This window comes from Callithrix jacchus, chromosome 18 (genome assembly GCF_049354715.1).
Source record: "Callithrix jacchus isolate 240 chromosome 18, calJac240_pri, whole genome shotgun sequence".
In the NCBI taxonomy this organism is placed as follows: Eukaryota; Metazoa; Chordata; class Mammalia; order Primates; family Cebidae; genus Callithrix; species Callithrix jacchus.
The window spans coordinates 10,512,580-10,538,541 of NC_133519.1; the positions used below are offsets into that span (position 1 = coordinate 10,512,580).

The 25,962-nt window shown below is 47.1% G+C and overlaps 1 protein-coding gene and 3 pseudogenes across 7 annotated transcripts; all 4 read right to left on the minus strand.

Annotated features, from left to right (window-relative positions):
* Positions 1-327: 327 nt before the first annotated feature.
* On the minus strand, positions 328-1,556 carry LOC100396257 (ubiquitin domain-containing protein UBFD1 pseudogene; annotated as a pseudogene). Its single transcript, XR_013529350.1, has one exon. The product of XR_013529350.1 is annotated as a ubiquitin domain-containing protein UBFD1 pseudogene (transcript).
* ENSA (endosulfine alpha) lies at positions 328-25,319 on the minus strand. 6 transcript variants are annotated; one of them, XM_008984278.5, is made up of 5 exons: positions 25,156-25,319; positions 23,212-23,337; positions 21,701-21,867; positions 19,062-19,094; positions 18,207-18,943 (listed from the first exon to the last, which is right to left on the minus strand). In XM_008984278.5, the coding sequence occupies exons 1-5, from the start codon at positions 25,210-25,212 to the stop codon at positions 18,928-18,930; spliced, it is 399 nt and encodes a 132-aa protein (XP_008982526.1). In that variant the 5' UTR covers positions 25,213-25,319; the 3' UTR covers positions 18,207-18,927. The 6 variants fall into 6 exon arrangements, with proteins under 6 accessions (XP_035136231.1, XP_008982526.1, XP_035136228.1 ...); XM_035280337.3 differs by lacking the exon at positions 25,156-25,319 and adding an exon at positions 24,741-24,882; XM_035280340.3 differs by lacking the exons at positions 18,207-18,943; positions 19,062-19,094 and adding an exon at positions 328-1,611.
* On the minus strand, positions 2,151-2,275 carry LOC118149410 (U4 spliceosomal RNA; annotated as a pseudogene).
* LOC100396625 (ribosomal protein S20 pseudogene) lies at positions 10,146-10,799 on the minus strand (annotated as a pseudogene).
* Positions 25,320-25,962: the final 643 nt, after the last annotated feature.

Sequence of the window (25,962 nt, forward strand, 5' to 3'; positions counted from 1 at the left end):
GGCATGGTGGTGCGCACCTGTAGTCCCAGCTACTCGGGAGGCTGAGGCAGGAGAATTGCTTGAACCCAGAAGGCAGAGGTTTCGATGAGCCGAGATTGTGCCACTGCACTCCAGTTTGGGTAACAAGAGCGAAACTCCGTCTCAAAAAAAAAAAAAAAGAAAAAAAGTCAGTCTTGGCCGGGCATGGTGGCTCACGCCTGTAATCCAAGCACTTTGGAGGCCAAGGCAGGCGGATCACCTGACATCGGGAGTTCAAGACCAGCCTGACCAATATGGTGAAAGCTTGTCTTTTAAAAAAGAAATAAATAAAACATTTAATTTACAATCTTTTTTTTTTTTTTTTTTGGAATTCAGATTTATTGATTTCCAATGTATGGACTTTAAAAATGGTATGAAGCTGACTGCAAGAAAGGGAACTGGTAATTTTAAGTTAAAATTAAGCTAACGGTGAAAGTACATCACCTCTGGCTTCAGTCACCACATCACCTTAGATTGAATAGATTTTTTGTGAACAAAGTTCCAGAACTCTGAAATCCAGGGATGCTGCAGGCCTCTCCTGGCAATGTCCTTCACTTTGGGTCAGTCTCCTGGGCCAGAGGTGAAAGTGCTTTCAAAAATACTGCCATTTCCCCAGCACAGTGTCTTTGATTGCATCCACATATTGAGTTGGAACCCAGTACACCCAGTAGTAAGAGGCTTCCGTGGGGCCCAACTGAAACGCCATCATGTGGTAGTCTTCATGTCCTTCCATAGGTTCACTGACCACATTTTTTATGGAGCCCATGGGCAATTTCTCAGTCCGCTCTTTAGTGCCAATCCACAGTTGGTCTTGTTCTAGCTTAAAGGCGAGTCTCACTTTTCCTCCGGACTTATTGTACATGCCGGACAGGGGTACCGTTGGCAGGCGCTCCTGGGCACCCTTAACAGATGGCATCACATCTTCAGGTTTTCCTTTATCCAACACTTTCCTGTGTTGTTTCTGCCTGCAGAGAGGCTCCTTCTTGTTCTCTTCGGCCTTTGCATCCTGCTGCACAGCATCTTTGGGTGTGTTTACTGCTAAAACATCATTGATGGTGGAGCCAACCACCATGATCTTGGCCCCGCTGGTCACTTTGATTTCTCTCAATGTCTTATCCTCGGGGACGAGTCCCTTATACATGACTTTCTGCATGGCAGGCGGGAGACCTGTAATCGAGTGGATCTTCTGTTTCAGTTCGGAGCCTGTGCTGTCCAAGGGGACCTTCACGTCGTGCTTGGTCTTGTTCCAGATGATCTTCAGGTCCACCAGCTCCTTGCCCGCGCCGCCGCCTGCGTCTTCGCCGTTGCTGACCGAGGCCTGGGCCACAGGGTCCCCAGGGGGCTGGGCCGGGGCCGGCTGCAGGTTGTCTCGCGCGGCGCCAGAGTCCTCGGCCGCCATCCCCGCCGCGGCTTCGGCCTCCACGCAGTTGAGGGACCGCGCGGGCGCCTCGGTCGCCACGGTCTCGGCCTCCGTGTCCATGCCAGGTTCCTCCATGCCATCCGGGGCCCCGGCCGCCGCCATGATGATTGTGTACAACACCCACCGCTCCCGCAGAGGCCGCTGGGAAGAGGCGAGCTGACTCAATTTACAATCTTAAAAAAAAAAAAAGTCAGTCTCTGTAGAGACTGTCAAAAAACGCCAATGCCGACTATATTGTAAGTCATCACAGGAAAAGTCTTTTTTCTTGAGACAGGGTCTCACTCCATCACCCAGGCTGGAGTGCAGTGGCAAGATCACACCTCGACTTCACGGGCTCAAGTGATCCTTCCACATCAGCCGCCCGAGTAGCTGGGACTACAGGCACATGCCACTATGCCTGGCTAATTTTTTGTAAAGATGGGGTCTCTCTGTGTTGCCTAAGCTGGTCTGGAACTCCTAGATTCAAGTGATCTGCCTGTCTTGGCCTCCCAAAATACTCTGTTGCCTAAGCTAGAGTGCAGTGGTGCAATCTTGGCTCACTGCAACCTCCGCCTTCTGGGTTCAAGTGATTCTCCTGCCTCAGCCTCCTGAGTAGCTGATTATAGGGGTGTGCCACCACGCCCAGCTAATCGTTGTATTTTTAGTAGTGATCGGGTTTTAGCATGTTGGCCTTGCTGATCTCAAACTCCTGACCTCAGGTGATCCATCCACCTTGGCCTCCCAAAGTACTGGGATTACAGGCGTGACCCAATGCACCTGGCAGGAAACGTTTTCAATTAGCAATAACTGTACCTTGGATAAACCTCATTGGCTATGATATTGCCACTACACAAAGCTTGAAATTTAATTTTCAATTAAACAATTAATACATGAAAAATTTCCTTGGAAATTTTAGGAAAATATACATGGCACTAAAGTGCCTTGATTACCATTTCCAATCTTACTCCCTTAATTCTCTTCTGGAAGTAACCACAATTCTCAGTTTAGTAGTTACCCTTCCGGTTCTTTGTCAATTGAATCTGTTTTTTATTTTATTTTATTTTTTGAGACGGAGTTTCGCTCTTGTTACCCAGGCTGGAGAGTGCAATGGCGCGATCTCGCTCGGCTCACCACAACCTCCGTCCGCCTCCTGGGTTCAGGCAATTCTCCTGCCTCAGCCTCCTGAGTAGCTGGGATTACAGGCAGGCGCCACCGTGCCCAGCTAATTTTTTGTATTTTTAGTAGAGACGGGGTTTCACCATGTTGACCAGGATGGTCTCGATCTCTTGACCTCGTGATCCACCCGCCTCGGCCGCCCAAAGTGCTGGGATTACAGGATTGAGCCACCGCGCCCGGCTGAATCTGTTTTTTAACCCGTAAAAATAGGATGGTAATATCTGTCTCACAGGACAAGACAAAGGTGAAAGGCAAGTTGGTTAATGATTTCCTTTTTCTCGTTCCTCAATAAGAGCTGAGACCTACTGCAGAAACACAGCGGTACAGTGCATTCAAGCTGAAGAAGAGAGAATCTTACTTATTTCCAGGGGTGGAATTATCTGGCCCAAATAACTTATATTTTAAAATATAAGTTTTCTGCTTTCCAAAAAACTCAACAGACATCATGCAGATTTGACAGTGGGAACCAAGCTTGACCCTGGCACACAACACAACCAGCCTCTTGTGCAGGGGTCTGCCTGAGGAGGGTAGCAAAAGGCAAAAGCCCAGAAAGGGCTGGGCGTGGTGGCTCACGCCTGTAATCCCAGCACTTTGGGAGGCTGAGGCGGGTGGATCACAAGGTCAGGAGTTTGAGACCAGCCTGGCCAATATGGTGAAACCCCGTCTCCAAAAATACAAAAGTCGGCCGGGCGTGGTGACAGGCACCTGTAGTCCCAGCTACTCGGGAGGCTAAGGCAGAATTGCTTGAATCTGGGAGGCAGAGGTTGCAGTGAGCAGAGGTCCAGCTTGGGTGACTCCTTCTCAAAAACAAAACAGAAAAAAAAATACCCAGAAAGTATTCTGCTTTCTTCATCCTCTTCCATTTTAGCCAGGCAAGGAGGATTTCGTGTCTTATGTCTCAGATTCCCTGTGGCGTTCATTTCCAATTGCAGAAAGGAGGAGGTCATATGACCAGATTCTTTCCTTACACAGCTTTCCAGCTGAGCACAACAAAGACAAAACAAAGCAACCTGCTCTTCCACAATCCTGCTCTTCCGTCACTCCACATGACAAGGGACCTTCCCACGACAGCTTTTTCCTACTGTCAGAGAGGAGCCACAAACTAAGATTTCCAAAGGCACCATGGTTGGTTCCCAGGTGCCCTAGAGAAAAAAAAAAAATTTTTTTTTTGAGATGAGGTCTTGTTATGTTGCCCAGGCTGGTTTTGAACTCCTGGGCTCAAGGAATCCTCCTGCCTCAGCCTCTGAGTAGCTGGCATTATAGATGCTTACCTCCACACCGGGCTCTAGGATTTTATTTTAGCATAAAAACAAATTCTGTTTATTATCTACTTTGCCAGCCATGATACAAGTTTCCTTTTTTTTTTTTGAGTTGGAATCTCATTCTGTCATCCAGGCTGGAGTGCAGTGGCATGATCTTAGCTCACTGCAACCTCCACCTCCCAAGATCTCCTGCCTCAGCCTCCTGAGTAGCTGGGATTATAGCTGCCCGCCACCATGCCTGGCTAATTTTTGTATTTTTAGTAGAGATGGGGTTTCACCATGTTGGTCAAGCTGGTCTTGAACTCCTGACCTCCAGTGATCCACTTGCCTCCGCCTCCCAAAGTGCTGGGATTACAGGTGTGAGCCACCATACCCAGCCTCTCTTTTTGTATATCTACTTTAATTCTAAAAAAAAGCCATGTAAGGTTTTTAGTTTTTGAGACAGGCTGTTGCCCAGGCTGGAGTACAGTGGTGTTGACATGGCTCACTGCAGTCTTGACCTCCTGGGCTCAAGGGATCCTCCTGCTTCAGCCTCTGGTGCAGCTGGGACCACAAGTGTGTGCCACCATACCTGGCTAATTTCTACATTTCTTTTGTAGAGATGAGGTCTCACTTTGTAGCCTAGGCTGGTTTCAAACTTCTGGGTTCAAGCGATTCTCCCATCTTGGCCTCCTAATATGCTGGAATTGTGGCATAGGGCACCATGCCCATCCCATAAAAGGTTGTTTTTTTTGTTTTGTTTTGTTTTTGAGACAGTCTCGCTCTGTTGCCCAGGCTGGAGCGCAGTGGTGCGATCTCAGCTCATTGCAACCTCTGCCTCCCAGGTTCAAGTGAGTCTCCTGCGTCAGCCTCGTCAGTAGCTGGGATTACAGGTGTGCACCACCACACCCAGCTAATTTTTATGTTTTTAGTAGAAACAGTGTTTCACTATGTTGGCCAGGCTGGTCTTGAACTCCTGACCTCCAGCGATCTGCCTGCCTTGGCCTCCCAAAATGCTGAGGTTACCTACTTGAGCCACCTCACCTGGCCCCATATAAGGTTTTTATTGCTATCATTCCCATATTACAAATGAAGAGACTAAAGCTCAAAAGGTTAAATAAGTCTGTTCTTAGACAGTGACTTCCTGAGACACAAGAGATGTTTAAAAACAGCACTGGTAGGTGGGAAGCGGCATCTGGGAGCAGGAGTGAGAAGCATGAAAATGTAGCAGGAATAGAAAAGGGTGGGGGAAATAGCAAATTAAGAGGAAGAAAAATGCAGGTCCTAGCAAGAATTGCTACTTACCACTGCCAGAGTCTGGGCCATGTTCTAGGTGTGTATTTAAACAAATCTCCATAGCAACCATCTGGTTTCTGTTTTTCTATGACAACACAGGCTTGCATTTCTAAATACAGGCACTGGTGAGGACAAGTGTGGGGTGGGGAAGGGAAGTGGGACCGCTGAGTCAAGGGGAAATTGTGCAAAAAAGGCCAATTCTCTCGGTATGCCCTCATCTATTCCCCTCTCCCAGCACACCCTCAAGGAAGGAGTCTTTCCTTGAGTCATAGCAGTCACAGTTAAGAGCTGAGCTCTGTACGGACTTTGTCTTTTGTTTTGGAGACAGGGTCTGGCTCTGTCACCCAGGCTGGAATGCGGTGGGAGGATCTTGGTTACTGCAACCTCCTCCTCCCAGGTTCAAACAGTCCTCCTGCCTCAGCCTCTCAAGTAGCTGGGACTATAGGTGCCTGCCACCACTCTCAACTAATTTTAAATTTTTTTGTAGAGATGAGGTCTCACTGTATTGCCCAGCCTGGTCTCGAACTCCTGGACTCAAGAATTCCTCCTGCCTCAGCCTTGCAAAGTACTGGCATTACAGGTGTGAGCCACTGTGACTAGCCCATGGTATCTTATTTTTACCAATTATGCAAATTCCTGTCTAATTAGGGGATACCCTTGGTACAAGAGGGGTAAGGGTAGATGCTTTTGCTTCTCATTTTCAACCCATGTGGCACTTTTGGGTAGAGAGCTACTGAAGGTAGAGAGAGGTTGGATCTTATCTGATAAAGGTGTGGTAGCTCCAGAAAGAAACGTAAGAAAAAGGCAATTAGGAGGCCGGGTGCGGCGGCTCACCCCTGTAATCCCAGCACTTTGGGAGGCCGAGACGGGTGGATCACGAGGTCAAGAGAACGAGACCATCCTGGTCAACATGGTGAAACCCCCGTCTCTACTAAAAATACAAAAAATTAGCTGGGCATGGTGGCGCGTGCCTGTAATCCCAGCTACTCAGGAGGCTGAGGCAGGAGAATTGCCTGAGCCCAGGAGGCGGAGGTTGCAGTGAGCGGAGATCGCGCCATTGCACTCCAGCCTGGGTAACAAGAGCGAAACTCCGTCTCAAAAAAAAGAAAAAGGCAGTGGGTATGCAGGAATAAGGAGATACTGCCATGAGGACTAAATGGGCCCAGACCTGAGTGACAAGAGCCCCTTTCTTAAGTCAGCACAGTGGCTCTCAACCAGGCAACTTCAGAGGGCATTTGGCAATGTCTGGGGACTTTTCTGATTGTTCTAAGCAACTAATGGGTAGAGGACAAAGATGCTGTTCAACCTCCTGAGATGGGCAGGACAGTCCCTGCAACAAAGAATTACTTGGCCCAAAATGTCAGCAGTTCCACGAATGGAAAACCTGACCGAAGAGATGCTGGTCCCCCGGGAAACCTCTCCTTTGTCCACCGCAGGAGCACCAGTGTGAGACATAAAACCATTTGAGGGGGGCCAGATGCGGTGGCTCATGCCTTGTAATCCCAGCACTTTGGGAGACCGAGGCGGGCAGATCACGAGGTCAGGAGTTGGAGACCATCCTGGCCAATATGGCGAAACCCTGTCTCTACTAAAAATACAAAAAATTAGCCTGACGTGGTGGCAGTCTCCTGTAATCCCAGCTACTTGGAGGCTGAGGCACGAGAATCACTTGAACCTGGGAGGCAGAGGTTGCAGTGAGCTGAGATTGTGTCACTGCACGCCAGCCTGGGCAACAAGGGTGTAGCTCGGTCTAAAAAAACCATTTGAGGGGGATACCACAGATGCCTGCCTGTTCCCCTGGGCCATGAGTCCCTCTCAGACTTTCAGACCAAGTATTTTTAGTTTACTTCTAACAAAAATAAATTCAAGCCAGAGTCCAGATTTGCTGTGGAATCAGCTGCTTCTAGAGAATAGGGTATTTTTCACGGAGGCTGTGCAATCAGACAAAAGGCATGTTCCTCTTGGCCTTGGTTTCATTATTTGTAAAAACATTCGTGAACTCAATGATCTCAAATGTCCCTTTAGTTCCAAAACTCTGTACTTTTGGATATTTCTTTTGAGAAATAGCCTGGGCTCTGGCTGGGCGTGGTGGCTCATGCCCGTTAATTCCAGCACTTTGGGAGGCCGAGGCGGGCAGATCACGAGGTCAGGAGTTGGAGACCATCCTGACCAACATGGTGAAACCCTGTCTCTTTTCATTAAAATAAAATAAAAAATAAAAGTAAGAAATATCCTGGGCTCTACAGTTTGTGTCAGTAGAAAAGGAAATGACTCAAATGCAATAGTCTAAGGATGACTCAGAGTTCCCTAATCATATACGACACTTCAGACATGGACTTAACGTCAACTCAGGATCACTGAATGACTTTTCTTTCGTACATGTGAGTGAGTGCCATCCACCAGGGGTGACTTTATAGACAGTAAGTTGCCTCTGCCAAAAAAATGCCCCCATATGTCTGCTGATGTTTGAATTTCTCCCATGCAGAGTTTTGTCTCCAGTTAAAGATGTAAATACTATTGTTTCCTGTTGGAGCTCAGAGAAGAAAGGAACCACTCTAGCTATGTATCAGTTTGATACTATTTAATTTATTTACTTCTCGAGACAGGGTCTCACTGTCACCCAGGCTGGAGTGCAGTGGTGTCATCACAGCATACCGCGGCCTCAACCTCCTGGGCCCAATCGATGCTCCCCCTTCAGCCTCCCATTCCTGGGACTACAGGCACACGACAACATGCCTGGCTAAATTTTTTTATTTTTATTTTTCAGACAGGGTCTCCCTACATTGCCTAAGCTGGTCTCAAACTCCTGTACTCAAGTGATCCTCCTACCTCAGTCTCCCAAAGTGATGGCATTAACAGGCGTGAGCCACCTCGCCCCAGGGTGTTGATTTTTTAACAAAAAACAGAGCAAAACCCCAAATACATTAGCAAACTACCTTCACAGCAGGATGTAAGAACTCCCTTAGTTTTATTTATTTACACACAAGGTCTCACTCTGTCGCCCAGGCTGGAGTGCAGTGGCACAACTATGGCTCACTGCAGCCTTCACCTTCTGGGCTCAGGCTATGCTCCCACTTCAGCCTCCCGTGGAGCTGGGACCAGTCATATGCCACCTACTCCTATTTTTTTTTTGTAGAGATGGGGTCTCATTTTGTTGCTCAGGCTGGTCTTGAACTCCTGGGCACACGAGCAATATTCCCCTCCCAAAGTGCTGGGTCCAATCTAAAACTGTATATTCTTGCTACAATGTCCTAAACTTCCAGGTTAATCATTTCTGCTTCTCAATCATCTGTTCTTTAACCTTATAAAGTGTTCTCTTAAAAAGAGTTTTCTCGACTAGAGTTTATCTCACCTTCCTTAGCCTATTTTATTATCTACTCACAATCAGATAGATTCCCTAAGCAATCTTTCACCAGCACTTTCATCCCCTTGCTTCCTTCTCAGTACACTTTATCTGTCTACAAATCATGACCCAGGATCTAAACAATCTTGTCTTTTCTGTTCTTGTACAGAGAGCCAGGTGCTTCTAGAGAAAATAGCACAAAGACGTGGCTTAGTACCATTACATGTTCATGGTACCAATCTGCTAGAACCTCAGATTGCTTGCTTCCTAACCACCCCTCCCCAACATTTTTAAGAGATGGCGTTTGGCTATGTTGCCCAGGCTGGAGTGCAGCAGCTATTCACAAGCACAGTCATTGTGCACCGCAGTCTCAAATGCCTGAGCTCAAGAGAGCCTCCCACCTCAGCCTCTCAAGTAGCTGGGACTGACTATAGGCATGTGCCACCATGTCTGGCTAATTTTATTTTTTGTAGAGATGAGTTCTTACCATGTTGTCCAAGCTGGTCTTGAACTCCTGGACTCAAGCAATCCTGCCTCAGCCTCCCAAACTGTCAGGATTATAGGCATGAGTCACTGGGCCCAGCCCCTCCTCCTCCTATGTCCTTTCATGGCTACTCTTTTGATGCCCCCACCTCTCTAACATCCTACTTTACAAGTTTGACTAATGCTGTCAGACAAGGACTCCTATAAATTACTTAGCCCCAATCAAAACCAAACAGCTGGGAGTTTACTGCTGTTATGTTTTCACACTGAGTCTCCAGCAGGATGACATACATAGTCCTACTTGAGACCACTTTCTTACTCAATTGGCTTCCCAACCAGGCTAACCCCACCACCTAGTAGAGTGGCTGGCACACGCCAAGTGCTCAGCAGATGTCTGCAGAACTAGACCACATAACTAAAACACATCCACCGTTTCTCGTCAGAAGCCTGCTTTTTGATTATCATCATTCTCTACTGAGCTCCAGCTTTTACGTATTCCTTTCATTCTTTTTCTTTTTTTTTTTTTTTTGAGATGGAGTTTTGCTGTTGTTACCCAGACTGGAGTGCAATGGCACGATCTCGGCTCACCGCAACCTCCGCCTCCTGGGTTCAAGCAATTCTCCTGCCTCAGCCTCCCGAGTAGCTGGGATTACAGGCGCGCACCACCATGCCCAGCTAATTTTTGTATTTTTAGTAGAGACGGGGTTTCACCATGTTGACCAGGATGGTCTCGGTCTCTTGACCTCGTGATCCACCCGCCTCGGCCTCCCAAAGTGCTCGGATTATAGGCATGAGCCACCGCGCCCGGCCTTCTTTTCTCTGTAACAGTTTTGCTCTTGTTGCCCAGGCTGGAGTACAGTGGCACAATTTCGGCTCACCGCAACCTCCACCTCCCGTATTCAAGTGATTCTCCTGCCTCAGCCTCCTTAGCAGCTGAGATTACAGGTACGCAGCCACCACGCACGGCTAATTTTTATATCTTTAGTAGAGATACGGTTTCACCATGTTGGTCAGGCTAGTCTCGAACGGCTGACCTCGTTATCCACCCGCCTCAGCCTCCCAAAGTTCTGGGATTACAGGCGTGAGCCACCATGACAGGCTCCTTTCACTCTTTCAGTGACTGTGCCTGAATTGTTCCCATCCTAAAACCACCACAAAATCTCTCCACAGGACTTAGTTCTACAAGCCTGATTTCACCTCAATGAACCCATGGAAATTGGTCTCACTACAGTTACTCTGAATTACTTTGATCTCAAAAGGTTACTAACTGCCAAATCAAACGGATACTTCAGTCCTTTTTCTTTCAACAACTGGTAATCAAGTTATTAAAATAGCTGACTTAAGCACCTGCAGCAGTGACTTCCACCTCAACTCCTGGCTCAATACCGATGGAAGTAACCTGCTTAACAATCTCGGAAGGACGGTGCAAGTCAATGAGCCGCTTGTGGATTCTCATCTGGAAACGATCCCATGTCTTAGAACCTTCACCACCAGGTGTTTTTCTCGTAGTGATTCTCAAGGTCTTCGTAGGCTTTGGAACTGGTCCTTTCACTTTCAGATTCTTTTCCTTTGCTCCTCTGATCAAGTCAGCACACACCTTCTCCAGGGATTTTAGGTTGAGGCTTGTTAGAGGGATTCGAATTCGGCGAATTGCCACCTCTGGCTCCATGTGTGTTTTTCCAGTATCCTTAAAAGCCATGGCTACTGTGGCTTCCTGACCGACTTGTTCCTTGGCAAGAGCGAACAGCGGTGAGCCAGGAGCAGGAGCCTGCGGACTAATATCCACAACAGCTACGACCGCGTCTTCCTCAAAGAACTCCAGTCCTTTTTCTTTTGCATTTGTTTTTCGGGTTTTTTTTTTGAGATAGAGTCTTGCTCTTGTCCAGGCTGGAGTGCAATGGTGCGATCTTGGCTCAACCTCCACCTCCCAGGTTCGAGTGATTCTCCTGCCTTGGGATTAGGGGCACCCACCACTACACCCGGCTAATTTTTGTATTTTTAGTAGAGACGGTTTCACTGTGTTGGCCAGGCTGGTCTCAGGTGCTCTGCCTGCCTCAGTCTCCCAAAGTGCTGGGATTACAGGTGTGAGCCACTGTACCTGGCCCTGTCTACTCTTCTTTATACCCACTGTCATTACCTTCCTTGGTCCCTTATCATCTCTCACCTGAAATATTGTAGCAACATAATAAAGTATCTTACAATTCAACTAGCCCATGATAATGGTTTACTAAGTGGAGTACGGAATTTCCACGTAGGTGTCCTGAGTTACTTCAAACTTCACCATTGTTACTTCACTTATTGTTATTAATTTTGGAGACAGAGTCTCAGTCTGTCACCCAGGCTGGCATGCAATGGTGCAATCTCAGCCTTCTATAACCTCTGCCTCCTAGATTTAAGCGATTCTCCTGCCTCAGCCTCCCAACTAGTTGGATTACAGGCACCTGCCACCACCCCCAGCTAATTTTTATATTTTTAGGAGAGACAAGGTTTCACCAGATTGGCCAGGCTGGTCTCAAACTCCTGACCTCAAGTGATCTGTCCACCTTAGCCTCCCAATGTGCTGGGATTACAGGCGTGAGCCACCGTGCCTGGCCACCACTGTTACTTCAAACTCCTACCCCAAATGAAACTCATCATCATCCTCACACTAGCTACCCTCTTTCTCAACCTTTCCGCCCCAATATCGGCACCATCATACATACATTTTTACCCTGTCTAATCTCTTCCTCATACTGCAGTCAGAAAGATCATTCTAAAGAGCCAACTTGATCATGTCACTTCCTTGTTCAAAATCCTTAAACAGCAGCTTCTCACTGCCTCCTGGATAAAGTCCCAAACTCCCTCTATGATCTGACTCATGCTTCATTCTACCCATCTCTGGTCTTGCCCCTGGTTCTGAATTATTCCCGGTTTGCAGAATCTAACACCTCTGAATCGCTTTACACAGTTCTTTTCACCCGTAAGACCCCTTTCCCGATCTAACCCTTTGCCCAGATGAATTCTTCTACTTCATTAGATCTCAGCTTAGAAGCTGCTTTCTGTGAGAGGATTTCCCTGTCCTTCCTCCTCCTCCTCAAATTGGGGAGGTGCCCCTTCTCTGTGCTTCTAGAACATTTTGTGTTTGTCCCAATCCTAGCACCAAATTCCTTCTAATTGCTATCTCCCTATTATATCCCTCTATGGGCTGTAAACTCCCTGAGCGTAGGAACCATTTTTTCTTTGAGAACTCCCCCCACCACAACCGTGTTTCAGGCACTTTGTGGTCCCTGGAGTAAAGACCTTAGGAGCCTCATGTTGCTTAACGATCACAACAACCCTCCCTCATGGCAGGTGCTGCGCCATTACTATTGTCTAAGTAAGTAAACTGAGGCAGAGTGTTAAAATAGACTTGTCCAGAGTTATAAAAAAAAATAAAAATCAGGATTTAAAAATTTTATTTTTTTGAGACAGAGGTCTCACTCTGTCACCTAGGTTGGAGTGCAGTGGTGCGATCTCAGCTCACTGCAACCTCCGCCTCCCAGGTTCAAGTGATTCTCCTGCCTCAGCCTCCTGAATAGCTGGGTTTACAGGTGCCTGCTACAGCACCCGGCTAATTTTTTTGTAATTTTTAGTAGAGACTAAGTTTTACTATCTTGATCACACTGGTGTTGAACTCCTGACCTCATGATCCACCAGCCTCGGCCTCCCAAAGTGCTGAGATTATAGCCGTGAGCCGCTGTACCCGGCCTTATTTTTTTCAAGATGGAGTTTCACTTATTGCTCAGGCTGGAATGCTGTGTTACGATCTCAGCTCACTGCAACCTCTGCCTCCTGGGTTCCTGCAATTCTCCTGCCCTAGCCTACCGAGTAGCTGGGATTACAAGCACCCACCACCACGCCTGCCTAATTTTTGTATTTTTAAGAGATAGGGGTTTCTCCATGTCGGCCAGGCTGGTCTTGAACACCTGACCTCAGGTGATCCACCCACCTTGGCCTCCCAAAGTGCAGAAATTACAGGTGCGAGCCACCATGCCTGGTTATAATCAGGATTTAATGCCAGGCAGCTTAACACTAGAATCAGTCAGTCCATCACTAAATCCATCCCCCTTGAAATCCTTTTTCCACGTAATTTGGCAGCGACCTGACAAACAGATGTGACTTACATCCCTTGTTTGTAACAGCCCGTGGTTCCTGGGCCTGCCTGTGTATCATGTCCTATGTAACATGGCTCCTGTCTACCTTCCTGGCCAGGTCTCCAGAGACCCTGCAGGACTCCCTTGATACTGCCACTATAGAGACACCAGAGTCCATCTTCTCATCCGTCTCTATGTGTTGGCCCCACTACCAAAATGCCCCCTTTCACCTCACCTTTCTGGAGAAATCCTGTTCATCCCTCAGAACTTACTCCATGAAAACTTTCCCGACCATTCTTTTCCCCAGCCCTCTGCCGGCCGTGGAGTAGACCCTGCCACTGCTCTCAGCAGCTGTGTGACTTAGGGCTTGGCCAAGTTCGTTTGTCTTAGTTTGATCCTTTGCATGATGGATATACTAAGAATACCTATTTCATAAAATTGTGAGGATTAAATGAGATGTAAATGAAGCACTTAGCATGGGGCTTGACACGTAATACGTATTCAAAATACGAGGCTTGCATGTTGGCTCAGGCCTGTAATCTCAGCACTTTGGGAGGCTGATGCGGGCAGATAGCTTGAACTCAGTTCAGGTGTCTGAGACCAGCCTGGGCAAAACAGCAAAACCTTGTCTCTACAAAAAATACAAAAATTACCTGGGCACAGTGGCTCATGCCTATAGTCCCAGCTACTCAAGAGGCTGAGGTGGGAGGATCACTTGAGCCCAGGAGGTCGAGACTGCAGTGAGCCGTGATTGCACCACCGCATTCCGGCCTCGGCAACAGAGTGGAGACTTCATCTCAAAGCAAACCAAACCAAACCATGGCTGGTGCAGTTGTTCATACCTGTAATCCCAGCACTTTGGGAGGACGAGGCAGGCGAATTACCTGAGGTCAGGAGTTTGAGATCAGCCTGGTCCATGTGGTGAAACCCTGTCTCTACTAAAAGTAGAAAAGTTAGCCAAGTCTGGTGGCAGGTGCCTGTAATCCGAGCTACTCAGGAGGCTGAGACAGGAGAATAGTGTGAACCCGGGAGGCGGAGATTGCAGTGAGCTGAGATCAAGCCACTGAACTCTAGCCTATGTGACAAGACTGAGATTCTGTCTCAAAAAAAAATAAAAAGGCTAGGAGCAGTGGCTCGCACCTGCAATCCTAGCACTTTGGGTGGATCAGGAGGTCAAGAGTTCGAGACCAGCCTGGCCAACATGGTGAAACACCGTCTCTACCAAAAACACAAAACTTAGCCAGGCATGGTGGCACATGCCTGTAATCCCAGCTACTCATTAGGCTGAGGCAAAAGAATCACTTGAACCCAGAGGTGGAGGTCACAGTCAGCCAAGATCACATCACTGCACTCCACTCTGGGTGACAAGAGCGAGACCCTGTCTCAAAAAAATTATATATACAACTATTAATTGTCATCCTTATTTCTCTGTATAGCTAGACCACCACTGCTGCAAGCATAATACTGTAATATGATTTCTTCGTGTATAATGTAACTTCCTTGAAAGAGGCAGCCACATATCATTTATCTTGTACGTTAGCACCGTGCCAGGCACACTGTGGGCACTTGTTAAGTAACTTAATTTACCAAGTGAGTCCAGTGGATTTCCTCTTCTCAGAATATTACCGCCTGACTAACCATATGCTGTCTTGCATTATATGTAGAAGCGTCTCAATGAGGATACATGTTCCTCTAGAGCAGAAATCACCTCTTACACTGTTTATCTGGCCAACAGCAGCTAATTCTTCCAACTACAAAGCGAGTATTCAACAGTCACTTGTGACTTAAAAATACTGCAGTCCAAGCATGGGAGGTCCCACATTATCTTTACTAGCAGGTCATCTGCCTCTAGTAACATTCTGCTAACAGCTTATCTCCTGACTCTCCTTCCCTTAGCTTAGAACTCCACTTAGAACTATAAATCTGCCTGTATCTGTGTGCTATTGTCATATCTTAGGTTCCCCAAGATAGAATAGATCTTTCCTTTCTTTTTAATCTTCCTCAAGACACAGTAGAGGGCATTATACAGGCAAGGGCTGCTTGTGTGGGTGCCGTTGGCTCACTGTAGATATATCCTCAATGGCAATCTCCAGGTTATTTTTCTTTTGCCTTTTTTTTGAGATGGAGTTTTGCCCTTGTTACCCAGGCTGGAGCGCAATGGCGTGATCTCGGCTCACCGCAACCTCCACCTCCTGGGTTCAGGCAATTCTCCTGCCTCGGCCTCCCGAGTAGCTGGGACTACAGGCGTGTACCACCATGTTCAGCTAATTTTTGTATTTTTAGTACAGATGGGGTTTCACCATGTTGACCAGGATGGTCTTGATCTCTTGACCTTGTGATCCACCTGCCTCGGCCTCCCAAAGTGCTGGGATTACAGGCGTGAGCCACCGCGCCCAGCCCACAGCAGCTTAAAATAAAAGCTGTCGGACAGCAACGGTGACTTCATCCCTGCCACCCTGCATGTTCGATAGCTCAGCTGAGAGGCTTGTCAGCACAATCATGTTGGAGGAGTGGAAGAACCTTTGGGATAAAGACTTTAGAACGTATCTAGCTAAAATAATGAGCAGGAATAACTGTCAGAAGCACTGCAGAATCAGTTTGCTTTGGGTGCCTAGCCCTATAGCATGGGAGTGAAGGAGAAGGAACGGCCACATCCTGCCAAGTGTGCTATAGTGAAGAACTAAAAGGAAAAAACAAAAAGGCTAAGGAGTAACATGAAATACAGATAGCCCCAAACATTTTTGGCACCCCAGGCTTCTTAAGGCCGCAACTTATAATTCGAGACCAGAAAAGCCAGGAATAGAGAAGAAATAATATAAAAGCTTGGCTGGGCATGGGGGCTCATGCCTGTAATCCCAACACTTTGGGAGGCCGAGGCGGGTGGATCACCTGAGGTCAGGAGCTCAAGACCAGCCTGGCTAACATGGAGAAACCGTGTCTCTGCTGAAAACACAAAAAAATTAGCCGGGCATGGTGGCGTGCGCTTGTAATCCCAGCTACCCAGGAGGCTGAGGCAGGAGAATAGCTGGAACCTGGGAGGTAGAGGCTGCAATGAGCCAAGATCACACCACTGCACTCCAGCCTGGGCGACAGAGCAAGACTCCATCTCAAAAAAAAAAAAAAAAAAAAAAATACACACACACACACACACACACTTATTAACTGAAGCTCTTCAGCTAACTTTTCCAGCTTATAAGTAACTCCCTTAACTTCCTCACTTGCATTAAAAAGAAAATGCATTAACTGCTGGGTGTAGTGGCTCACACCTGTAATCCCTGCATTTTGGAAGGCTGAGGTGGAAGGACTGCTTGAGGCCAGGAGTGCAGGAGCAGCCTATGTAACAAAACAAGATCCTGTCCATAAAAGAAAGAAAATATATCCTGTAATCCCAGCATTTTGGGAGGCTGAGGTGGGAGGAGTGCTTAAGCCTGAGTTCTGAGACTCACCTGGGCAACATGCTGAATCCTCATCTCTAAAAAAAATAATCAGCCGGGTGTGGTGCCAAGTGCTTGTAGTCTCAGCTACTTGGAAGGCAGATATGGGACGATTACTTGAACCCAGGAGGTTGAAGCTACAGTGAGTGGTGTTTGCACCCTGCACTCCATTCTGGGCGACAGAGCAAGACCCTGACTCTAAAAAAAAAAAGGAAGAAAGAAATGGAATGATCCCACATTTGTCTCACCTCATTCCCCAGCTGGCAAACACACACTCGGGAGGAAGTCATGGGATAGCTCATTAATCCCACCACAATTAACACCATTAACTTGTGTCTCTAGTTTGAGGTTCTACTTGTTTTATTTCCTTATTTATTTTTTTAGACAGAGTCTTGCTCTGTTGCCCAGGCTGGAGTGCAATGGCGCGATCTCTGCTCACTGCAACCTTCGCCTCCTGGGTTCAAGCAATTTTTCTGCCTCAGCCTCCCGAGTAGCTGGGATTAGAGGCACACGCCACCATGCCTGGCTAATTTTTTTGTATTTTTAGTAGAGATGGGGTTTCACCATGCTGGCCAGGCTGGTCTTGAACTCCTGACCTCAGGTGATCCACCCACCTCGGCCTCCCAAAGTGCTGAGATTACAGGCATGAGCCACCCCATTCAGCCTATTTTTTCTTTTAAGATGGAGTCTCACTCTGGTTGTCCAGGCTGGAGGGCAGTGGCATGATCTCAGCTCACTGCAACCTTCACCTCCTGGGTTCAAACAATTCTCTTGCCTCAGCTTCCCAAGTAGCTGGGATTACAGTGTGTGTGACACAATGTCTGGTTAATTTTTGTATTTTTAGTAGAGACAGGGTTTCACCATGTTGGCCAAGCTGGTCTCAAACTCCTGACCTCAAGTGATCCACCAATCCAGGTCTCCCAAAGCGCTGGAATCACCAGCATAAGCCACCACGCCTGGCCAAAGTTTGTTTCTCCTTTGGTACCCTTTCTTTTTTAAATTATGTTCACAGGCGGCTTTTTTTTTTTTTTGAGACGGAGTTTCGCTCTTGTTACCCAGGCTGGAGTGCAATGGCGCGATCTCGGCTCACCGCAACCTCCGCCTCCTGGGTTCAGGCAATTCTCCTGCCTCAGCCTCCTCACAGGCGGCTTTTAACTCCTTTCAATAGCAGGTTTCCAGCAATACAGTTTGGGACATCATGAGGAAAGAAGTCACTCTGCCTCCTGCTGGCCACTAGCAGAAAGACTTGAGTTTCTTCTGGTTTAGTAAAGAAATAATACATTTCTTTTGGCTGGTCACATTTTTCCCTCACAAGCATGGGAACCTGCAAAGGAATGGAAGACAAACAGAAAAGAGAGAACGGGCCTCCTTTTTTTTGCTAAGTCTGCACTAGGCTTAGGTGTCAAGAAACCATTTAGATCAAATACCTTAAATCCCTCTTCTTGTGAGCCACAAACTGAGGTTGATGCATCATCTACATTAGCTACAGAAACAAAGGGATGGACAAGGTAGGTTTATGCCAACATTCCTGCTCCCTCTCCCTAAGTGATGGAATTGGGGAGCTCAGCCACATCTCACATTAAAGGCCCCTGTGTCTCTTGGAAACTCTGGGCCCCACATCAGCTTCTCCCCTGAACAATGTCTTCAGTATTGTTTTCTTCCCCCTCCCAAACCCCAATAAAACACACCAACTGCTTCAGAGTATTTCTGGGTTGGGTTTTTTCATGGGTTTTTGTTTTGTTTGTTTTATTTCAAATACTGAAAAAGTCCTCTGGGCTCTGTGGGATTCCCCATGCTCACAGCTCCTTTCTCCCACACTCACTGCCCACAGGAAATGTATTTCAAGGACAGTACTTTTTAAAAATGATTAATGTTGAGTTCTCAACTAGCTCTGCAGAACCAGAGGGGCTGTTTGCATCTGTCTGTGTGGATGGAGTTTCTTTTATCTGACACCAGGTCTCCAGCCACACTGAAACAAGGCGTTTATCTACAGAGCTCGACTGGAACCCCTTATCTTCAGTCTACCTCCACTTCCTTCCCCTCACACCTACCCCACACCAGCCACGTGGTGAAGAAGGACAGTCAGGAATGTTTTTACCAACTCCAAGCCCTAATTCATATTCCTCCGTATCTCCCACCCCACCCTCTCCACCCCACCCCCACCCCCACCCCCAGGATTTCATTGGGATTTCTCCCAACTGTTATTTGGAAAAAAGGTAAAATAAAAAAGGTTCAAGGTCTTGGTGCTCAGCCCAAGGGGCTCCATGTGCTGGGACACCAACGGGCAGGGGCTTCTGCCTCTCCAGCCCACACCCAAGCCACCTCCTGACCCCTGGCTGCAAAAGCAGGAAGGGGCAGGAGCCAGCACAGGACCTGGGGTGGGGGGTGGGCAGCGTCTCAGGATCTGGCGGAGCCCCGGGCAGCATCATTCAACTTGGCCACTGCGGACGAACACAGAAGAAAAAAAAAAACACTGTCAAGTAATGGGGGAAAAAAACCCTGAACTCCATCCCAGTCTTTACCCCGTGATTTGTCCACATTTAACAGTCCTTAGGCTACCTGGCATACGTCTCCATCCTATCCATAACAGAGCTGCAAAAAAATCAAAAAAGGGAATTTTCAGTTTTCTCCTATCCACAAAACAATGTTCTCTGCCTTTCTGGGATTCCCATGGAAAACAAACACAGAAAAACAATTCTTTAGATAAGATCGAAATAACTGGAGGTTTTCAGGGGCTAAGCTGCCTTGCTCAGAGCAGGCTCAGTTTCAGAGGCATGGCCACAGCTACTTGCAAAGACTGAGGTAGCAAAGTGATGAGGTGGTGACTACGTGGAGGCCAGAACCAGACCACATACATGCTGTTTTGAGTGGATTTGAGAGTCTAGGTTTAATCAAAGCAATTTGCATTTGGATTTTGGAATGACCCTTCCTGGCTAAGGAAGCTGTGTACTTCATGCTGTGGAAACCGGTGGCAAATACAGAACGTAGCTTGTGTGTTTTCTTAGGCTTGAAGATGACCAGGTAGAGGCAGACTGAAACCAACATTTTTTTTCTGATTTCCCTGCTCCTTCTATTCCTTCCTAAAAATCAGACTCACTGTGACCAGCAGTCCTGGGGACTCAAGCTGAATGATAGAGAAGGCAGCTCAGACAGAAAAGAAGAAAGTACAGAATTCGAGAAGATCGGAGATGAAGAAAACGTACAAAATTATATATATATTTATATATATAATAACATGACATATCTATGTACAACATGGCTGGGACAGTTGAAGAAATCATACAGTGATGTTCAGCATTTTCCCCTTCCCACATGGACTTTAGATTGAGGGTGACAGCATGAGGAAATGGAGCAAGAAACACAAAAATTATATACAATTACAGGTGACAGTCAAGGAGTTTGGGAACAAGGAGTCCAGGGATCCTGCTCTCTCCATTCCTTTCTCTCCAACTTTTTCCAATCCAATCTGAACAACAGCCTGAATACTGAAGGGCCAGTCAGGAGAAAAGTATATACACACCTCCCCTCCCCTCCATGCACATCAGCAAGCCTATCAGTCATTCCATCGGGCCAAATGTTTGGCGTATCAGAATCTGCGATGTGAGAGGGCAAGAGGATTACAGAATCTTGCTCTCTTGAACATCAGTTCTCACCCTGGCCTTCTGTGTCATAACTAGCAAGTTGTATTCAGATTCTGGCCAAGCTGGTGACAACTAGATAGAAGATGCTGGTCACCTACAACCCCTTTCCTCCATCTGTTCATGAATTGTATGGTTACCTTTCCTCACCACACAAGAGCTGGGTTGCTGGGTTCTGGGAATGCAGAGATTTCTCAGTCTTCCTCCTCTCCCTCCCTAACCACTTTCCCCAGCTTCCTCCAAGGTGAATCATCTTCTAAGAACCTGCTCCTCCAGCCCTGCAGGAGTACTAAGCCCCAGGGGCCAGCTCAGTTTATCCTTCTTCCTCGTTCCCTAACAATAGACCTGACTTCAGACTGGATCTGAAACATGGGTCAACATATGTGCATGACTGAGCATGTTTCCTCAGGCCTGCAGCTCTGCTGCCAGAGAAGCTTTTTAGCAGCTAAGGCCCAGATGTAGGCTGGGAAAGTGGGCTGGGCCAGAGGCAAGAAGCTTCCACGGCTAGCTTAATTTTTTTTTGACCCTCAAGACTACGGTATCTCTAAGGTTCTCTTGACTGAATTTATAATCCCCAAACTTCAACTCTCTCCTCATGTGGTCCTCAGATGGTTCCCCTCTATAGTACTTTCCCAGTATCATAGAGCAGAGGCTCATCACCCACGAGCCTTCCTTATTTTTAGTTTTACAATGAATAGTAGAGTTTTTCTGCTGGCATTTATGACTTCAGAATCAGAATCAATCTTACATACATTTAACTCTATTTTACAGATGAGGAAATAGAAATCCAGAGGCTAAATGACTTAACCAAGGTTATACATCAGCTCTGCCGAGACCAAGTAGAACCAGAACCCAGATATCTTGACTCTTAAACCAGTGCTCTTCCCACTATCCCATGAAACTTTCAAAAGCAACATGCTGGAAAAGAGAGAGAAGGTGCCAATTTTCTGTGAATAATATTCATCAATCTTTACATTATTTGAGCCAGAGCAAACTGTAAGATACTAAGTAATGAAGCCTAAGGGGGCACTGTAGTTTTTGGCAAGCAAATCAACTTTTCTTTTTAAGGATTTTCTAAACCTGCCATAATGGAAACATGAAGCAATAGCAGCCCAAGGGACAGAACACTTAGAAGCACAGAAAACACGTCTCATTCAATCTACCTTTCCCAACGATGTTAAGTTAGCCTTGGGATGTTAAACCTGCCAAATTATTCCCAAGGCTCAGCCTAATCAATTTTGGGACATTCTCTCCAAAAAAGAGAAATCACATCTCTCCAGTTTCTCACACAAAAAAAGCATCTGCAGCATTTCCAATCCTAGTCTTTCCTATATTTGGGCCCTACCTGGACTACAGGGTGGGTGTGGACGTCTCAATTTAACCAAAGTAATGAACTCAGAGCCCCTCTTCAACCTACATTACCTTCTCAGCAGCCCCCAGCAGAATCACAGTCATTTCTGGCTAGCAAGCTGAGATCTGACTAGGTGACCATTTCATCCCTGCCTATAATATATAAAAGTCCAGTGGTTGAGGAAGGGGAGGAGAGGGGGCTCAGGTTACCCCGCAAGCTTGCTGGTGACGAGCGAGGACTTTCTCTGGGGCAGATCCTGTGGGGTGGGGATGTGGTCACCAGTCACCAGGCTCTTGTCTGGTCCTGCACTTGGCAGCTGCTTATTCTTCATCTTGGCTTTGGCCATGTTGTAGTCTCCTGAGTCAAAGTACTTTTGCTAAGAGATAAGAGGGAGGTTTAGGTGAGTGAGGCACTGTAGCCTTCCTCAAAAACAGAGACTCACACCTCACGTCCATTACAAACCCTCATGCACACGCAGGTCTTTCAAGAAGTCTTGCTTAACATCATGCATATACAGCTTCACATCAATTACATGTACTTACGTCTCCTCCCCAAATGTGTTCTGACTTTTTCAGGCATGTAAGCAGTTTCCCAGCTAGAGTATATAGTTTTGGAGTCAAGGGATAGCCCCTATCATCCTTTGGACCCCACTCAGTATAGGATGGTTCAACCAAAATCACTTACTTTATTCAAAAAGGGTTACTGAGGACCTTACTGGGTACAAGGCAATAGCTTGGTACTGGGAAGTATAAATGAGTATGATACAGAGAAGGATCAATATGGGGCTATCCTAGCAACCAGATCAACCACAAGCCAACCTCAAAATTATTATTCTCTCAAACCAGGAATAGAAACTGGGCCTGCTGATGAGGATAATGTACTTTCCTTCTGACTCTCACAGCTCCCACACATGTTCCATGACTGTGACAGCCTGCCTACGCCTGCCTTGCCTCCAGCAAGGTAAATGCAAATCAGCATTGCATTATCATCTGTGACTAAGACTCAATAACTGGGATCCTCCACAGGGATGTTTCACTCTCCATTTCATCCACACAGAGGAGAACACTCCAATTTGATGATTTATAATCCTTCATCATTGGAGAGTAAAGGAAATAACTAGTTTTTTTTTTTTTTTTTTTAAAGATAATACAATCTCTCAGTCAGTGTTAGGTAGCTCTGTGAACTAAAAATCTGATCAGGAGCTATATGGCTCCTGGTGAGGAGGACCACTCTAACAGGAAAAATAAGTTTGTTGCAGGAGTATAATTAGTGGCTGGTGCTTACTTCAAGGGTATGAAGAAAATGATTCAAGTTGAGGATTTATTTCTGTAAGAGACATGGTTTGATCTTCTTCTCAAATGATGCATCCCAAAATGTATCTCTAATCCTTAAAAAGTGCTTCCTAAAACCTCCACCATTCCAATAGGCAAATGCCTGGGGGCAGTCTGCACTGCAGTTGCTAAGGTCTTTCCCTCATTCCGACACGTACCCAAATGCTCCGATTTAAGCCGTAATTTTCAACATGGAAAATCAGGAGGGAATTGATACCATATCAGGGATTGACAGTAATTTGACTTGGTCTTTTCAAGTTTCGAATTCCTCTCTACTTCTGTTCAACAACAAAACCTCCAGAAAAGGATCCAGTAGAACCCTCTTTAGACTTCGTTCCAAGAACCCCCTCTGGCTCTAAAGAAACAGGGTAAGAGATTATGCCCCATACCCCTTTCTGGAGTCTCTTCATGAGGAAATCGGAGCCTCCAGGCTTTTGTCCTAGGCTTGGGTATTTGGCCTTTAGCTTTGCCTCTTCAGCTCTCTCAGGGAGAATACCTTCTTTCTCCTGCGTGTCCTGGGGAAAACAAATGAGCCAAATAAAATTAAAGACCGAGAAACAACTGCTTCTCACATCTGATAACAATTACACCATCAACTTCTGGAAATCCACCCACTTGTAAATATGCCATCTCTACTCTGCAGTTAAAAGCTAGACCTTTGTTAAAAATCCCCAGAGCTCAACATAACTATTGTGAGAAAGACAAGCTCCTTCTCACGCTACACCCAAGGAACAACCCAGGGACCTGCGCGCATTGGGCTAAAGGTAATTCTAAACACAACACTTATCACAGGGTGGGCCATATCACTCAGCACAAATACTAAGACGGGCAAAGAGAAAAAAGAGCTAGCAGGCAGGGCTTTTGGTGATACAAGATGAGGAGGAGGGTTCCCTAGGCTATCCTACATGTCACATGGGAAATTAAAAAAAATAGTTTGGGGCCAGGTGTGGTGGCTCATGCCTGTAATCCCAGCACTTTGGGAGGCTGATGGGGCTGCATCACTTAAGCCCAGGAGTTCGACCAGCCTGGGCAATATGTTGAAACCCCGTCTTTACAAAAACAAAAAAAGTTTGCTAAATGTTCCCTCATTTTCTTTTCTTTTCTTTCTTTATTAAAATTGCTACCCAACAAAGCAATTCCTTCCTCATTCAGGGTCTAAGCCACCTGTTATAGGTCTCCCTGTGGAGGAAGCTAGCTATGTGGCCTTCTCCAAAGATCTCCACCTGAGAGTAATGGCACAGCCTCGCTTCAACATTTCCACAAATATTCTGATAGGAAGCTGATAAAGAGCAAGATGATACTGTTTCTTAACTTCAGGAAAATAAAGATACAGTGGGTTCACTAGTATTTACCCACCAGCTTTCACCAAAAAATCAATACCTACCCTGGTGGGGCAGAAGCTCTCACTATTGCAGTTAATCTCTTCTTGTTTCTTGTGGTCCCTACTGCCGTTTAGTGACTTTGAAAAGATCCGAAGTCAACGTATGGCTTTTTAGAGGAATTATACTCCTTTCTCTTGGAAATCACGCATCGATATAACACCAGGTGTATTTCCCACGTGCCTGAACCTAGTACTAAATTTTAGATGTCAAATACAAACCCCGGTAAGGGGGTTATTTGGTGTTAGTATTTTCATTACAGAATCGCGAGTGGACTACATCTCTGCCTTGGAAGTCTAGGGAAACAGAGTGGTGTCCTTCTCACGACTCTGTCGGCGTCTTTTCCAAGTTTAACCTCCATGATTCTGTTTGGAACTCTAGTCCTCTTCCATCTTGTTCGGTACTTATTGAAGGTGAGCAACAGACCATCCCAAGCTACTAAAATAGGTGTCTTGAGAAAAGTTGCCGCCTTAAACTAGCTATTGTAATAATTACACTTCTCCCCTCCCCCAATATTAGTCATTTTTAAACGTCTTTACCTTGACCCGAATCTTTGCGGATTGAGGATGCGGGCGCCAGCCCATTTACTGGGCCATTTACCTCTACTAACCAGTAACACACATCACATTCAGGACCACCGGCCAGCCCCCTTTCCATTCATCGTCTTTCCAAACACCCGCCCCGCGTCCATGCTTGGCCAATTATAGCACAGCGTCCAAGGTTTGAGCAGTAGGACTACTGGCCAATGAGGAAGAGTACAATACTGAGTGACAAACGACCCAACTAACCAGCGCCAAAGCAGCAGGTCGTGTTGAACCTCACCCTGCGTGACGCAAGAAGTGACCAACCCCTGCGGAGCCTGAGACCATGGCGACCAATCCGCACTAATGGGAGACCATCTCCCGCCCCATCACGGTCTCCCCAGCTCGCCCGCCCGCACCCCCTCCATTTCACCTGCTTCTCCTCGCCGGTCTCCTCCGCAGGGTTCTCTTCTTCTTGTTTCTGGGACATGGCGGGACCGGGACTGTGGAGTGTAGGGGGCCCGGGAAGGCAACCGGAGAAGGGAAGGGGGAGGGGAAACGGGGACAACCTGCGCTGCTGCTTCGGCTCCTGTCACTAGGGTTGCTCAGTCAAAATGGCGGCCCTTGCCCGTGACGTTGCGACCGCCCCTTCCTATGAGAGCCAATGAGAGTGAGTTAGATGGGACAATGACGTAACGCTGTACCAATAGTCGCTGTCTAAAGGTGGGCTCTATGGCGGCGACCGGCAAGCTAGAACACCAACCTTGGAAGAGCGTGAGCCACAAGGACCAATTGGAAGCCTGTGGGGGATATTGGGGGCGGGGCTGCTGGCTGTGGTATATGCAGCTTTGGTGGGCTTCGGTTTTCTTCACTTCACCGTCTGGCGCTCGAGAGGCTCCGCAGGGCCTCAAACTGGAGAGCCGATTTTATTCTCAGGTGGAGAGGATTAAGCTTTGCGCAGTGTTAGCAGAAAATGATCGATCTCCAGAAAATTATTTGAAGTCAGATTTTAAAATGGTACTAACAGGCCAGGAGCGGTGGCTCACGTCTGTAATTTCAGCACTTAGGGAGGCCGAGGCGGGCGGATCCACCTAAGGTCACGAGTTCGAGACCATCCTGGCCAACATGACGAAACCCCATCTCTACTGAAAATACAAAAATCAGCCGAGCGTGGTGGCCCGCGCCTGTAATCCCAGCTCCCCAGGAGGCTGAGGCAGGAGAATCGCTTGAACCCGGGGGG

Bases quoted from the DNA above. Each gene is read 5' to 3' on its own strand.
- ENSA (XM_008984278.5), bottom strand. From the start codon at position 25,212: ATGTCCCAGAAACAAGAAGAAGAGAACCCTGCGGAGGAGACCGGCGAG. The intron at 23,338-25,155 runs GTGAAATGGAGG...TGTTTTCCCCAG, and splicing joins AGACCGGCGAGGAGAAGCAG to GACACGCAGGAGAAAGAAGG. The intron at 21,868-23,211 runs GTATGGGGCATA...CTTATCTCTTAG, and splicing joins TGAAGAGACTCCAGAAAGGG to CAAAAGTACTTTGACTCAGG.